Genomic DNA, 15,222 nt, shown 5'->3' with positions numbered 1-15,222 from the left:
TTTGCATATTAATATCGAAATCAAAGCAAATTTCTAGCATTCAATACGGAACAATGAAAGTGATCCCAAAAAAAAAAAGAAACGAAAAAATGGCCCAGTTTGGAACTTTAGCAAAAGAAACCATTAAAAGATAAAAACGAAATATTTGGCTTAAAATGTTCTAGTTTCTTGAGATGTAACACTTTCTCCTCTCCTTTGTTTTGTTTTCTAATCGTTTTTGCGTTTTATCTATTGTTATTAATGTTTCGGTTTATTTTTTTTTTTCGTATTGGATTTTTTGTACACAGTTTACACGTTATTAACATTAGCCTCTGGCTAAATGAAATGATCTTAATTTTCTAAAGTTAATCATTTTTCTTTAGTAAAAAATTAGAAAAGAAATAGCACTTTATCACAGCACTTATACAACTAAGTTTTAAATAAATATACACAAGAGCTATACATAATTATTCCCCTAGGTAAGGTTTTCTAATCTCAGTTTCACTCTCTCACTGGACCAGCAGCGATATTTTGCCATTAAATTTCCCGTTAACATTACTAGGCATATAGTAGACCGGATAGGCACCCTCGGCAAAATTTAATGCAGATCCTTTCCTCGCCATTGACAGTTGACCCTTTGGGACGTTGGCTTTGGGCACAATATCCATCTGCAGCGGAACGAAAACATTTTTCAGCTCTCCTCGATGATTGGTGATCTTTTGACTGACATACGGTTCATAGGGTATTACAATTGTGCTGATCGGTGAGTCTTTCATGGGACGGCCATGTGTTGAGAGAATTCCCACGATCGATAGAATTAAAAGTACACACTGAAATAGAAGAAATGGAAAAGTTTTTAAAATATTCAAAACAGCAGATATAAAATATGTAACAATTCATCAGTTTTATTGCAATCGAAAATTAATATTTTGGGTCATTAACAACAAAATAGAGTTTCGTTAAAATATAGGTTGAATAAACGATTAAGTATATAAAGATATTCGTATTTATGTTGAATATAAAGACCTCATTATTTTATGTAGAAGTTTGTAATGTTGCTCTGCTGTATCTATTGTGTCTATGTCTATTCTATATAAGTCAAGTTTCAGGTATGAAGGTTCCTCTAGATTTTCAGTATATTGAAGGTGTGGCATATATTTATTTTTCAAATTCGTAAATGCTTTAAGCCCTGCTGGTAGAGAATATATATGTATTTAAAATAGGAAAATGTTTGTAAGTTTGATTGTTTGTTTATCTGTTTGTTTGTAATTTATAGACTCAAAAACCGGAGAACAGATTTTCCTGAAAATTTCCGGATATACTATATCGTCGCCTGAAAGTAACAAAGGCTATATAATTTTTGAAAATTCAACTTGGAAGTGGTGATATCAGACTCGAGTGTACCTCCGCACATATCTATTAATCGCTTATAGATACAGTCTTCAAATTCGGAATGTGTAACAGAATTTGATACAAAAATCAATTTACCAAATTATATTGAAATCGATTGAGGTTTAGATATAGCTCTTATATATATATATATATATATATATATATATATATATATATATATATATATATATATATATATATATATATATAAAAGAAAGTTGTGTTAGTTACTACGCTTATAACTTAAGAACCGCTGGACTAATTTTAACGATTCATACAAATTCGGAATTGTCTCCTCTCCGAAAAGGATAATATCCAAAAAAATCGCGTAAAAATGTAATATTTTAACATTTTCATTTTGACTTTTGAAATGTACAATAGCAATGTTTTATTTTGCATATTTTTTTTCCATTTTGACTTACTTTTTTCTAATGTACATTTGTAGTGTTTTTTTATTTTTTTTATTTATTTTTTTTTTTGAATTCAAATATTAATACCAATTTATTTAATTGACTTGATTTCTTGAGAAATGAAATTGATGGCGAGTTACATGGAAGTGTAGTACCGAATTATGTGGTGGCGAAAAGGAATAGATGATGTCGAAATAATTTAATGGAATCGAATTTTAAAATAGAAGTACATTCTATTGACAAACTATATAAGGATCTTTAAACATTTTCTGTAAAAAATCAGCGAACAAGTTGAAGATTTTTTCAATGTGTTATTCTTCTTTTGTCAATTTTTTTTTTCAATTTGTATTATCTAATTTAATTCAGTAAATTTTTTGTGAACAAAATAAAGAATAATTTTTCACTATATACAAATTTTCACCAAAAAAATAAGTAAGTGGGAAATACGATGTTAACTGACATCTACCTTTCAACTCCAGAGCCGTCATCGTGGTTCAGCTGGAAGATGCGAACACATTTGAACAAACGAAAATTACCGAAAAACCCTAATGGGGCTCATTTCAAAGCGTGGAACTACTTCTTTCCTGTCACAATAATCCGTCCAATGTACAATCAGAAAAATACCAAATATAAAGGGTGGAAAATAGTAGAGCGAATGGGACTCTTAGTAAGAAAAGAATTTCTATCCTTCCAGAAATTCTTCCCAAACATTCGAGATACCTTAAATCGCTTTTACAGGTCATGATATCGATCATACCTCACGGATAAGGGTACAACCCGATTTCATATTTATATAACCATCGTATGATTTAAGTTTTTTTGGTGTCTTGGTCACTTTTTTTAATATTTTGGACATTATTTGGCATATTTGTTTCTAAGGAGGTAGAGAACCTCTTCGCATAAAGTTTGAAATTTTCAGAGTAGGGCCCATTTTGGTCTTGACCATATTCATTAATTGATTTGGCTAAAAATTGTATTTATGCTACCCTGGGGTAGGGACCCATCATGCAGATAATTGCCACACAGGAATTTATTTAAGTAAAGTCCCCACATTGGAGTATCTCCAAGTTCACTTTCACATCTAATTGGTGGTCAGAAAAGAAAATTTTGTTTTCTATTGAATTTGTAACCCCCAAGAGAATATTGTTTGGGCCACGTTTTGGTAAAACCCTTATATAAATGTATCCCTGATTTCAAAAAAAAAAAAAATGTCAACATACGTAAATATTTTGGTACAGTCCCCATATAGTCCCCAGGCCCGCCGATCTATAGTGATGTTTACCGATTGGCGGACAACAACGCGGGTATTGTTTAATCGTCATTGAATTTTACTATGAACAAGAACATAGACTTTTTGGGGACTCTAATGCGCAATTTGAGGTGCTATGGTAATGGGTGTAAAAGCGTAATTAACTTTGACTATTCAGAAATTATTTTGCCCTCCTTCCATAGTTATTTATTTCTATTTAGTCGAATCAATATTTATATTAAAATTTGTTCACCTTTATGAGCTAGATTTGTGAAATATTATGCTATGCTAAATTTGCATTAAAGACTAAAACTACGGGCCGGCAACGCGGACAAATCCGAGGAGAAATGTGACAAAAATCGTCAAAATAACGAATTTCGAGAGGTACCGTTATATGAGGACTATACCAAAACGTGGACCGATAGAACCCATTGTCAATACCAACCATCCTATACACAGTACAAATTGTTCTGCTAAATTTTGAAGCTCTGCGTCAAATAATGTGGGCTGTATCGTAATTTAAATAAACAGACATACAGACGGAGTCTATGACGAACATTTAGGGATGTTACAAACGGAATGAAAAAAGTTAATATACCCTCCTTTCCAAGGTGGGGGATATAATAAGCATTAAAGACTAAAATTACGGGCCGGCAACGCGGACCGGGCCAGCTAGTATATATATATATATATATATATATATATATATATATATATATATATATATATATATATATATATATAAAATAAGATTAGGAATGAGTAAGGAAATGAGTAATAATCGGTTCAGATTCAGATTCATAGCTTCCATATGTATTTTCGGCCGACTTCAGGCATCATTGCAATGAAATTTGGAATCCCTTGGAATCCTTACAATAGCAACAGACATGCAGTTAATTTTTTTTTTTGTTTCTTGTTTTTTTTTTTTTTTTTTTTTTTTTTGAAAATGCTTCTGAAACTATCAGTAAATTTACTCAATACCGGTGAAGTTCCATGGATGATATGTAAAATAAATCCATCTATATTACAATTTTCCCTTGAAAAATGTTCAGTGACAACCCAAAATGCTAAACTCAGACATTGGAATATTAGAATATACTGATTTAAGACACCTATACGAAATAGAGGAAGTCCTAATTTAAAAAACAAATTACAATTTAGTTAAAAATTACCCCAACCATAAACCAGTAAGGAAAGGTTAAAAGTCAGAAGGGGCCGATTATATATGATACCCTACACCACTATGCGTATTTAGTTGTTTATATTAGTTTATGTTGGGAATTTATGTGAAGTACATCATATAACTATAAACCATATAACATTGCTTTGAATTCGATAAGGATTATATGCAAAAATATTTATTGGAGTAATAGATATACCGGACCGAGTTTTTTAATGCCTGAAGGAACTTGAAAAATTAAAACAAAAAAAAAAACAAATAAAAAACATTTAGTTCATCCGGGCCAAACTTTTAATACCCTCCGCCCTAGGGTAAAGGAAAACATTAGAGCCCATTATGACCCACATTTACCAATTTTTAGACATATTCATGGAAAAATGTGCCAAAAATCATCAAAATACCGAATATCGGGAAATACGGCTATATGGGGCCCATACAAAAACGTGGACCTATACATGCAATGTTTCGCCACCGGAGCTAGACCAACAAATACAAATTTCTAGACAAATCCGCGAAGAAATGTGGCAAAGACCATTAAAATGCCGAATATCGGGAGGTACCGCTATATTGGGGCTATACCAAATGGTGGAGCTATACATGCAATTATTCGCCAAAGAAGCTAGAACCCATTATGACCTACAACTACCAATTTTCAGCGAAATTCGTGGGAAAATGTGGCAAAGACCATCAAAATACCGAATATCGGGAGGTACCGTTATATGGAAACTATACCAAAACGTGGACCTACACATACAATGTTTCGCCACACGAACTAGGTCCCATTATGACCTGCAAATACCATTTTTTAGACAAATCAGTGAAAAAATGTGGCAAAAATAATCAAAATACCGAATATCGGGAAGTACCTTTATATGGGGGCTATACTAAAGAGTGGACCTATACATGTAATGTCTCGCTACACGAACTGGGACCCGTTATGACCTACAAATACCAATTTTCAGTCAAATCCGTAAAAAAATTTGGCATAAATCATCAAAATACCGAATATCGGGAGGTATCGTTATATGGGGACTATACCAAAACGTGGAGCGATATATCTAATTTTCAATACCAACTATCCTAGACAAAATACAAAATGCTTTGCTAAATGTTGGCACTCTACGTCAAATAATGTGGGCTGTATCGTGATTTTAACAGACAGACGGACATCGTTAAATCGACATAGAATTTTATGCTGATTATAAATATATACCTACGACAAATATTGAAGTATGTTACAAACGGAATGACAAAGTTAATATACCCTCTTTTCCAAGATAGAGGGTATAGAAAAGAAAATCGAAGAACTGTACATCTAAAACGAAACTCCTTATATGGGAGCTATACGAACTTCAATTACGAATTTTGAAACAATTCTGGTGAATAATACCACTGAAATTATTAAAATACTGAATAGCGTGAGTTGTCGTTTTATGGGGGCCCCCATATAGCAGTACACCCGATATTCGGTATTTTGATGATTTTAGCACATTATTTACCGGAATTATTTCAAATTTTGTATTTGAAATTTGTAATGGATACTACAGCCTATGGCAGAAAATTGCTTGTAAATGTCTACGTTTTATAACCCCCATGGTACCTCCCTATATTCGGTATTTTGATGATTTTAGCTAATTATAAACAGATTTTTTTTTCAAGTTCCGCATTTGAATATTGTAATAGATTATGACAAAAGTTGCCTATGCAGGTCCACGTCGTCGTATAGACCCTAATATACGGCTACTTTCGGCCGGTTCGGTCCGGCCGAACTAAGCTATAGTTTCTATAGTTACTATAAAGTACAATACAATTTTTTGAAATTCCCCTTGGAACTTGATGTACAGCATCAACATCGGAGGTTCCTACAAAAAATGTATATTTTGTATGCATATATCTATAGATACAGGCTTCGAATTTGGAATGTGCAACGGAACTTACAAATGAAATATCATTGCCAAACTATATATTGAAATCGGTTCGGATTGGGATATAGCTCACATACATACACTGGTGGCCAAAACTTAAGCAACTGAAATTACAAGGAGAATGAATGCCCTGTAACTCTTTTTAAAATTAAGAAAATGAGAAAGTTTTTCTTGTCTTAAATTAGGTACTTTATTCACTTTTTAAAAACCTAAAACAAAAAACCAAAATTCATTTTTATATAAAAAATAATGTATGGTAAAGTCAATTAACCCGATTTTGGCGTGGACAAAACAAAAGCATCTATGTTGTATATTCATATAACCGCTGCAATTTCAGTTGTTTTTACTGTGATATTTATCGCTTTTTGCTTCTTTCGACAATTTCGCTTCTTATAAATCCATTTTGAGAAGTTTTTTACAACATCATGTGTTTTTCTTTTCGTTTTTTAAGTACTGCACAAAAAAATTAAAAATGGCTAAAAGCAAATATTGTACCTGAATAAAACAGCAAATTATCAGTGACTATCAAAACAACATATCACAGAAAATGATTTCCTAGAAATATTTCATAAATATTTATGTGATTATACCCTACAACACTATGTGTTGGGGGTATTATAAGTTTGATTGGGCCAAAAATTATGTAACACCACGAAATATTGGTTTCCCACATAGGAAAGTATATATGGATCATCCTAGCTCGCCGAGCTGAGTCGATCTAGCTATGTATGTCCGTCCGTCCGTCTGTCCGTCTGTCCGTCTGTCCATGTTAATTTGTAATCACTCTACAGGTCGCAATTATGGCCCGATCTTCACGAAATTTGGAATGGAGGTCGGGGTCGGGCCAGAATAGAACCCTATTTCTTTTTGAGATGATCGCCAAATGTTTAGGGGTTGAAATGGACCAAATACTGAAAAAATGTCGGATTTTGCAGTAGCTATACAGGTCGCAATTATAGACCAATCGACGCGGAATTTAGCATGTAGCTAGAGTTTAGGGCGGGGAAGAAGCCTACCAATTTGGGTGGTCACCGGATAATATTTAGCGGGTAAAATAGACCATATCTTTTGTGTTGAAAAAATTCAATATTTTTCATTAAACCGCCAATATTTTAAATCCCGGCGAAATCACAAAACCATGACAAGGTACTTCTGACCTTTACATTGATGTTAACATCCAACAAATCGGATATATAGCAAAATATGTGCGATATATATGTCTATCAAAGAAGAAATGCTTGAAAGATATCTTATTTGTCGAGAACGGCTGAACTGATTTCGACAGTTCTCATTAATTCAGAATGGCCTCTTGGCAGGAAAGAAAATACGTCTAAAAAAATCGCATAAAAATATCTCTCTAAAGATGAAAATATTGATTTTGTAATATTTTCTCATATTTTTTTCAATTTTGTCATTTTTTTGGCATATTTTCATTTTGAATTAAACATTTGGTAATATTTCTACAGCTAACAAAACTAAGTAGTTAGGATATCAGGATATAATATACAGATCGCATTTATGGCCCGATCCTTATGAAATTTTGCATGGGGATAAGATAAGGGTCAGAATAGAAGCCTACTCTTTTTGGAGATGATCGACATATATTTAGGGCTTGAAATGGAACAAAAAACTGCAAAATTGTCGGCAGGTCGTAATTATCCTCACGCACATTTGAAAGGGGTTACCGGACACTGCAAAAGCCAAGCAGTTTTGGATGGCCATCCAAATATATTCAATGTGTGAAATAGTTTGCCAACTTTTGTAGACAAAATACGAAAATGTTCATTCCAGAGACTTTTTCGAGAATTCACAAATACAGGAAAGACGCACTTCTGACTATTTCGTTAACGCAGATTTCGTTGAAGAATATAGTCAAATGCCTGTATCTCATATAGATGCGTTTCAGTCAAAAACCAATAATTAATGTTAATCTTTTGCCACTTCTGAGAGATTATAGGTCTTTGGGAAATATTGATTCCAGATCTAGGAAGACAATTTATAAATTGGAAATGAGCAAATTAGTTCAAGTTGCTATTATTCGAAAATTAGAGAACGAAACCTGATGGTTTTCTTTTATTATTTGTCATAATATCTTGCGGAATTCTTTCAAGTATCTCGCCTATATAAACTGTATCGTTTATTATAGTGTTGTAGGGTATTCAACGGTCGGCCCCGCTCGACTGTAGCCTTTGCTTACTTGTTTCATAATTATTTCTGTATACTAAGTCGGTTTTTTGAAACTGGATCAGTAGTAACAGTCTATAACGGATGAAGGCCGTGAAAAACTTCAGCCCGTACTGATCCACAAATTGTGAGAGAAATAAAAAACAACCATTAAAGAGTTCAACAGGATTGGTGAGAGAGCAATCATTGGATATAAACTCGAGATCAGTGCGTAGACGAGTAGTGGCAGCTGGTCTGCATGCCCGTAAGACATCAAAAAACCATTTTTATCTGAAAAAATCAAAAAGGCTTTCGGAAACGATAATATTAAGTGGAATCCAGCTCAATGGAAAAAACATTATTTCTGGGATGAGTCTACGTTTAATATTAAAGGCTCAGACGTGAAAAATTTTACGGTGAGAAGACCAAAAAATGAAGGACTCATGCCGCAGTGTTGCAAAGGTACAGTGAAGCATGAGTGAGGGTCAAAAATGGCGTGGTGCTGTTTTTCTTTCTATGGACTTGGGACTATTCATGAAATAAAGGAAGTTATGGATCGGTTTGTTTACGAAGATGTGTTGGACATCACGGTGTTCCCTTACACTGAGTCAAATATTCGGCTCATTTGGGTGTTTCTGCATGACAATGATCCCAAACTTGCATCAAAACTTTTCTAATATTGGTTGCGGGAGTCAAAAATTGATGTTTTGTCATGGCCGGCACAATCACCTGGCCTAAACTCCATAGAAAACCTTTGGAGTATCGTAGATAGGAAGATCAAGCGAGATTCGGAAATAAATAAACACAACATTTTCTAAAGAATTCGGGGTGCCTGGGAAAGCATACCCAAGGATGAAATTGAGCGTGTTATAGATTCAATGCCTCGTAGGTGTGCAGCTGCTATCAAAAATAATGGTTATGCTATCGACTACTAGCCAAAATTTAATTATTTTAAAATAAAAAATCAAAAGTTGCTTTAGTTTTGACCAAGCAAAAATTGGGTCATTTTAGTTTTCCACATATTATTTTTCGTTCAAAATTATTTTTGTATTTTTATTTTTAGTTTCTTAAAAGTGAATTAAACCCCTCATTTAAAACTGGAAAAATAATTACGATTTGTTTATTTTTGTAAAAGTTACAGGATATTTATTGTCTTTGCGATTTAAGTTGCTTTAGTTTTGGCCACCAGTGTATTTCGCTATATATGGAACTTGGTACAGAAATTAATTTGCCAAATAATATTGAAATCGGTTGTGATTTTGATATTATTTTATTAAGAAAAATAGACCCACCACTTTCTGTCTAAAATCTTGCACCGACCCGTCTTTTGTCTGCAGGCAGATCCAGTTCGAAGATGAGCTATGTCGGTCCTCGATATCGTATATCCTCCATATAACGATAACCCCGATATTCGGTAGTTTGATGATTGTACCCTCAATTTTTTAATGGAATTGTCTGAAATTCTACGCAAGGAGCTCTCCGTGACTACTTTACCCCTGAAAAAGACTTGTCTATATAGGTCCACGATATTCGGTAGTTTGTTGACTTTAGCAATATTTTTCAATGGAATTGTCCTAAAATCCACAAAAGAAGTTCTTTGTGGGTACATTACCCCCTGGAAAAGAATTGTCTGTATGGGTCCACGATATTGCATATCCTCTATATAACTGTACCTCCCGATATTCGGTTTTTTGTAATTGTAGCCAAATATTTAAATGGATTTGTCTGAAAATCCACGCAAGAAGTTCCCTCTGAGAACTTTACCACCTGGAAGAGAATTGTATATACAGGTTCACGTTTTAGCATAGTACCCATATAACCCATATATTCGGTATTTCCATGATTGTAGGACAATTATTCACCGGAATTGTTTCTAATGTCGTATTTGAAGTTGTGAGTTGTCGTTTTGTGGGGGCCCCATATAACGGTACCCCCGCTATTCGGTATTTTGATCGTTTTAGCACATTATTTACTGGAATTGTTTCATATTTCGTATTTGAAGTTCGTAATGGCTACCACAACCTACGACGGAAAATTGTCTATGCAGGTCCACATCTTATTATAGCCCCCATACACAGTACCTCCATTTATTAAGTGTGTATATGATATTAACGGTATTATTTACCGGAATTGTTACAAATTTCGTATTTTCGGAATCGTTACTACAGCCTATAATAAAATATTACTTATGCAGAACCACGTCTTTGTAGAGTCCCCATATACTTTTTTTCACTTGAGCGGCATTTTTCTACAGATTTTTTTTATCTATTTTTTTTTTTTTTTTGGAAAATTTTCAATATCTTTCCGAATGTTGGAGGGTATTGTTATATTCTTAATATGTTTTATTATTTTTTTTTTTTTTTTATAAAAACAACAAAATATTCGTTTATAATAATTTGTTTATTCGTTTATATAAAGGGGAAGCGAAGCGCGCCAAGTTCAGCTAGTACCATATACAATGAAAAAATGGGCTGACTTGGCTGAGGATATTCAAAAATGTATAAATTGTTTGTCCGGACATCGTGTCCTTTAAATTAAATTCAAATTCCACAAAATTTATCACACAGTCTTGGCCATTAGAAAAATCAAGCTCCTTGCTCATTATTTTCCCAATGTCCTTGTCACTTCCAACTTCACCCTTTTCGACAAATATTCAAAAATATTGGTCTTCATTTTGAAAATTTGTTCAAATTTTAAATTTTTCTTATAATATTTAAAGTATTTTTAGCCAATATTAATTACCACATGAAATTTCATTTTATTTTTGTTTCTTTTTTTCAATTCACAGCACTTGAACACTTGGTAATCCTTTTGGGCTGCACAATGAAAATGCTGTGGCGCTGTCGCTGTGGTAGTGAGGCGATGCCGTTACACGCTTGTAAATTTCCGAAGCTTAATATCCGAACTAAGTTTACGGTGTGATTAACAACTTGAGTTGTGTGCAGTGACTAAAGTTTTTCAAATATTTCAACAAAGTTTTATTCACAAAAAGTGATGGCGGTGGCTGTAATGCTGTGGAAGGCGATGATGATGATGATGTTGTTGCTGATGACGTTGGCGATTACGACGATGTTGTTGTTGTCGGCAATGATGCCAGTTCGTCTCCCGAAATTTTGTAGACTGTGATTTTTTGCCTTAAAAGAAAACAATTTAAATAAAATTGATTGTCTTAGAGTGCCGAAATGTTGTTATTTTTTTATTTAACATTTTGATATGTGTGTGTTTTTGGTTGCTTTTGTTTTGGCATTTGTTGTTGCTGCTTTTTTGTACTCATCATACTCTTTCCTAAGTTCATCTTGTGTTCATTTCATGCAAGGCATACCACCAAGCTTGCCGTCTGATGCCACCACCTCCAGCAGCATCGTATTATCTCTTCAGCGTTTTTTTTTTTTATTCATAACGTCTATACTAACTCCAGTGTATCATCATCGTCATTGATGGTGATGAAAGAGCAGCTAGATTTGTTTGAAAAAGACATCCAGCGCTTTTTTTTTGGTATTTGGCTTGAAAACAAAAATTGGAAAATAGGTTGGGCTTTAAATCGCTGCTGCCACCATGTTGGCTGTGGCGTATTCAACGCTGACATCGTTGATACTACGAGTATCAGCCAGTTCATTCAAACCTACCACAGAACTATCAGTCATATTGCCTACCATCGATGTCAGAAGACAGTGGGGTTTTTCAAAACAAAATTCTGAATTGAAAAATTTCTTCTATCATAAACAAATTTAGATATCATGGATTATTTGCCCATTCATCATACAAAAATTATGATAATATATATTGGATAGTTTGAGTACCAATATTTTATGACGAATCAATCAATATTGGGTCTATTAATTTTTTATACCCTACTCCACATAGTTACTTTTGAGGATCTTCATAGAATCACATTCTGAGTCGATTTGTGCATGTCCGTCCGTCCGACTGTGCGACTATTATTATGAACAAAATGCAGATCGCATTTATCATCCGATTGAGATGAAATCTTCCAAACAATATTTGTTTGACCCAAGGACGAACCCTATTGAAATTGGTGAGAATCGATTCAAAATTAGATATAGCTCCCATACATATCTTCAACCGATTTCGGATTAATTGTGCACCAAATAGCCAATATCCGTCCAAATGACCTGATTTTCGGTACATCAGACCGAATTCAGTCTAATAGCAAGTACGTGAAATTTGGCGAAAATTGGCACAGACATAGCTATAGCTCCCATATATGTGTTTCATTCGATTTTATGTTTAAGTTCCTTAAATTCGTAATATGTCCCCCAAAAGGATGATATTTGGTACCAGATATCAGAATTTCTCTGTCAAATTTTATCGAGATCGTATCAGATTGGAATGTATATCTTAATCCGATATCAGGTTTATGGTGCACCAAATGACTAATATCAGCCCAAATAAACTGAATCAAATTGCGATTGAATCCATCCTAGAAACAAGATTATCGAATTTGGTGAAAATCGGTTCAGACATAGCTATAGCTGCCATATATAGGTTTTATCCGATTTGCTGTTTAAGTTCCCCACAAAAATAATACGCACTCCGCAACACTGGTCTGTGGTACATGATATCAGACACAGCTCTGAAAGTAGTGTTTCAAATTTTGTCAAAATCGGTTCAGATTTGGATAAAGCTTCCATATACACCTTTTTCCGATTTCAGGTTTACTGTACACCAAATGGTTAGTATCAGCTCAAATTTACTGAATTTTGGCACTTCCGACGGAATTCAGTCTAGAAGCAAGTACTCCAAATATTGGGTGAAAATCTGTTCAGATATATCTATAGTTCTCCTACAGCAATGCTAACATCAGGTACAGCTCGATAATGTCTCTGCCAAAGTTTATTGAAATTAGTTCAGATTTTTAAATACCTTCGATATACATCTTCATCCGATTTTACGGCTAATGTTCACCATACATATATAATATCTGCCCAAACTGTATAGAGTTCCTCATATTCAACCAAATTTTACCATTTGTTGAAACTCAGTCCGCTATATAACTTGCTACCACAAATATTTTTAAAATAATCCTTATCGAAGTCCTATCATGCACGGCAATGTTATTTGGTACTAGAGGTACAAAAACCCCTGTCAAATTTATTGAAAATCGATTCAAATTTGGATATAGTTCCCAAATTGTGAAGCCATGATACGCATTCACATAAGGTTCATAGTTGGCATGATCTACTCCAAATAAATTCCCAATATAAACTTTTTTGTTACATGAGCTCTACGAAATACGCATAGTGGTGTAGGTATTAAAAAGTCAGCCCCGCCCAACTTTAGACCTTTCCTTAATGGTTTCAAGATTTATTAATACCTGCGGATAGAAATGGCGAATACCTTATTTTGTCTGTTTCAAAGAATTGTTATAGTTTTCTGCAGTTTAAAATTTAGAAACGTTTTAAATTTAAATTTGACAAATGAAAGTAATTATCACCATCGTCTTTAGTGTTGTTCTTCCAAGTAGATCAGAAAACGTATATATAAGTCCAGCTGATCTCTGTTTGCATTTTTTGTATCAATTCGAAATGTAAACTCAGATCTCATAAATGTTTTCCTTTCCTATATTGAACACTGTACCTCTACCAACCTTTGCCCTGTTCAGCGAATCAAGCAGCATCAAATGGCTCATCACCAATGGCTATAAAAATGATCGATGAGTTTCTTTGTTGTTGTTGTTGTACACATTCTTAGTCAATCAAATACCACACAAAACAATGGAACTGCTCAACGTTAGAACCTTAAATGTGGGGTGTGTATGCTAACATAAAATTAAATATCTTCAATTAACGTTTTGAATAATTTGTCTAAATTCCAAAAACAAACCTGACTCCATAGAAATGGCAGGTATAATTTGTACATGTGCTAAACATAAATTTAATGAAAACATTTTATACATTTTATAAAAACAAGTACATATGGCATAATGCTAAACGTTTCCGAACTTTTAATACCCTTCAAGAGGAACTTTTGAATTACATTGCCATTAGCTATAAGTCATGTAAAGTTAAATTTTTTCTGTTACTACTGTGGCTTCCTTTTATTGTTCAGGTCTTTAAATACCAAAAATCTGGAGAAAAATTGAGTGACATTTTTTAACAAAAAATACGAACATTTTACGTTGTAGAACAATCCGTTAGAAAATGTTAATTAAATCATCAAAATATCGAAAATCGCACCGTATAGGCAAAATACGACCTCTTAATGTTGAGTTATCAGGTTTCTAACTAATAATAATAATAATAATAATAATAATAATAATAATAATAATAATAATAATAATAATAATAATAATAATAATAATAATAATATAATAATAATAATAATATAATAATAATAATAATAATAATAATAATAATAATATAATAATATATAATAATAATAATAATAATAATAATAATATAATTATTATTATTATTATAATAATTAATTATTATTATTATTATTATTTTTAATGTTATTATTATTATTATTATTATTATTATTATTATTATTATTATTATTATTATTATTATTATTATTATTATTATTATTGTTATTATTATTATTATTATTATTATTATTATTATTATTATTGTTATTATTATTATTATTATTATTATTATTATTATTATTATTATTATTATTATTATTATTATTATTATTATTATTATTATTATTATTATTATTGTAATTATTATTATTATTATTATTATTATTATTATTTTAATGTTATTATTATTATTATTATTATTATTATTGTATTATTATTATTATTATTATTATTATTATTATTATTATTATTATTATTATTATTATTATTATTATTATTATTATTATTATTATTATTATTATTATTATTATTATTATTATTTTATTATTATTATTATATTAATAACGAACGAAATAAAGTAGGTTGAAACAATT

The 15,222-nt window shown here is 32.2% G+C and overlaps 1 protein-coding gene across 1 annotated transcript; it reads right to left on the bottom strand.

Annotated features, from left to right (window-relative positions):
* Positions 1–211: 211 nt before the first annotated feature.
* Positions 212–11,330, bottom strand: LOC101890190 (uncharacterized). Its single transcript, XM_005180801.3, has 2 exons — positions 11,041–11,330; positions 212–809 (listed from the first exon to the last, which is right to left on the bottom strand). The coding sequence occupies exons 1-2, from the start codon at positions 11,053–11,055 to the stop codon at positions 489–491; spliced, it is 336 nt and encodes a 111-aa protein (XP_005180858.1). The 5' UTR covers positions 11,056–11,330; the 3' UTR covers positions 212–488.
* Positions 11,331–15,222: the final 3,892 nt, after the last annotated feature.

This window comes from Musca domestica, unplaced genomic scaffold (genome assembly GCF_030504385.1).
Source record: "Musca domestica strain aabys unplaced genomic scaffold, Musca_domestica.polishedcontigs.V.1.1 48, whole genome shotgun sequence".
Classification (NCBI taxonomy): Eukaryota; Metazoa; Arthropoda; class Insecta; order Diptera; family Muscidae; genus Musca; species Musca domestica.
The sequence above is the reverse complement of the archived record's forward strand: the minus strand, read 5'-3'. Positions and strand labels throughout refer to the sequence as shown.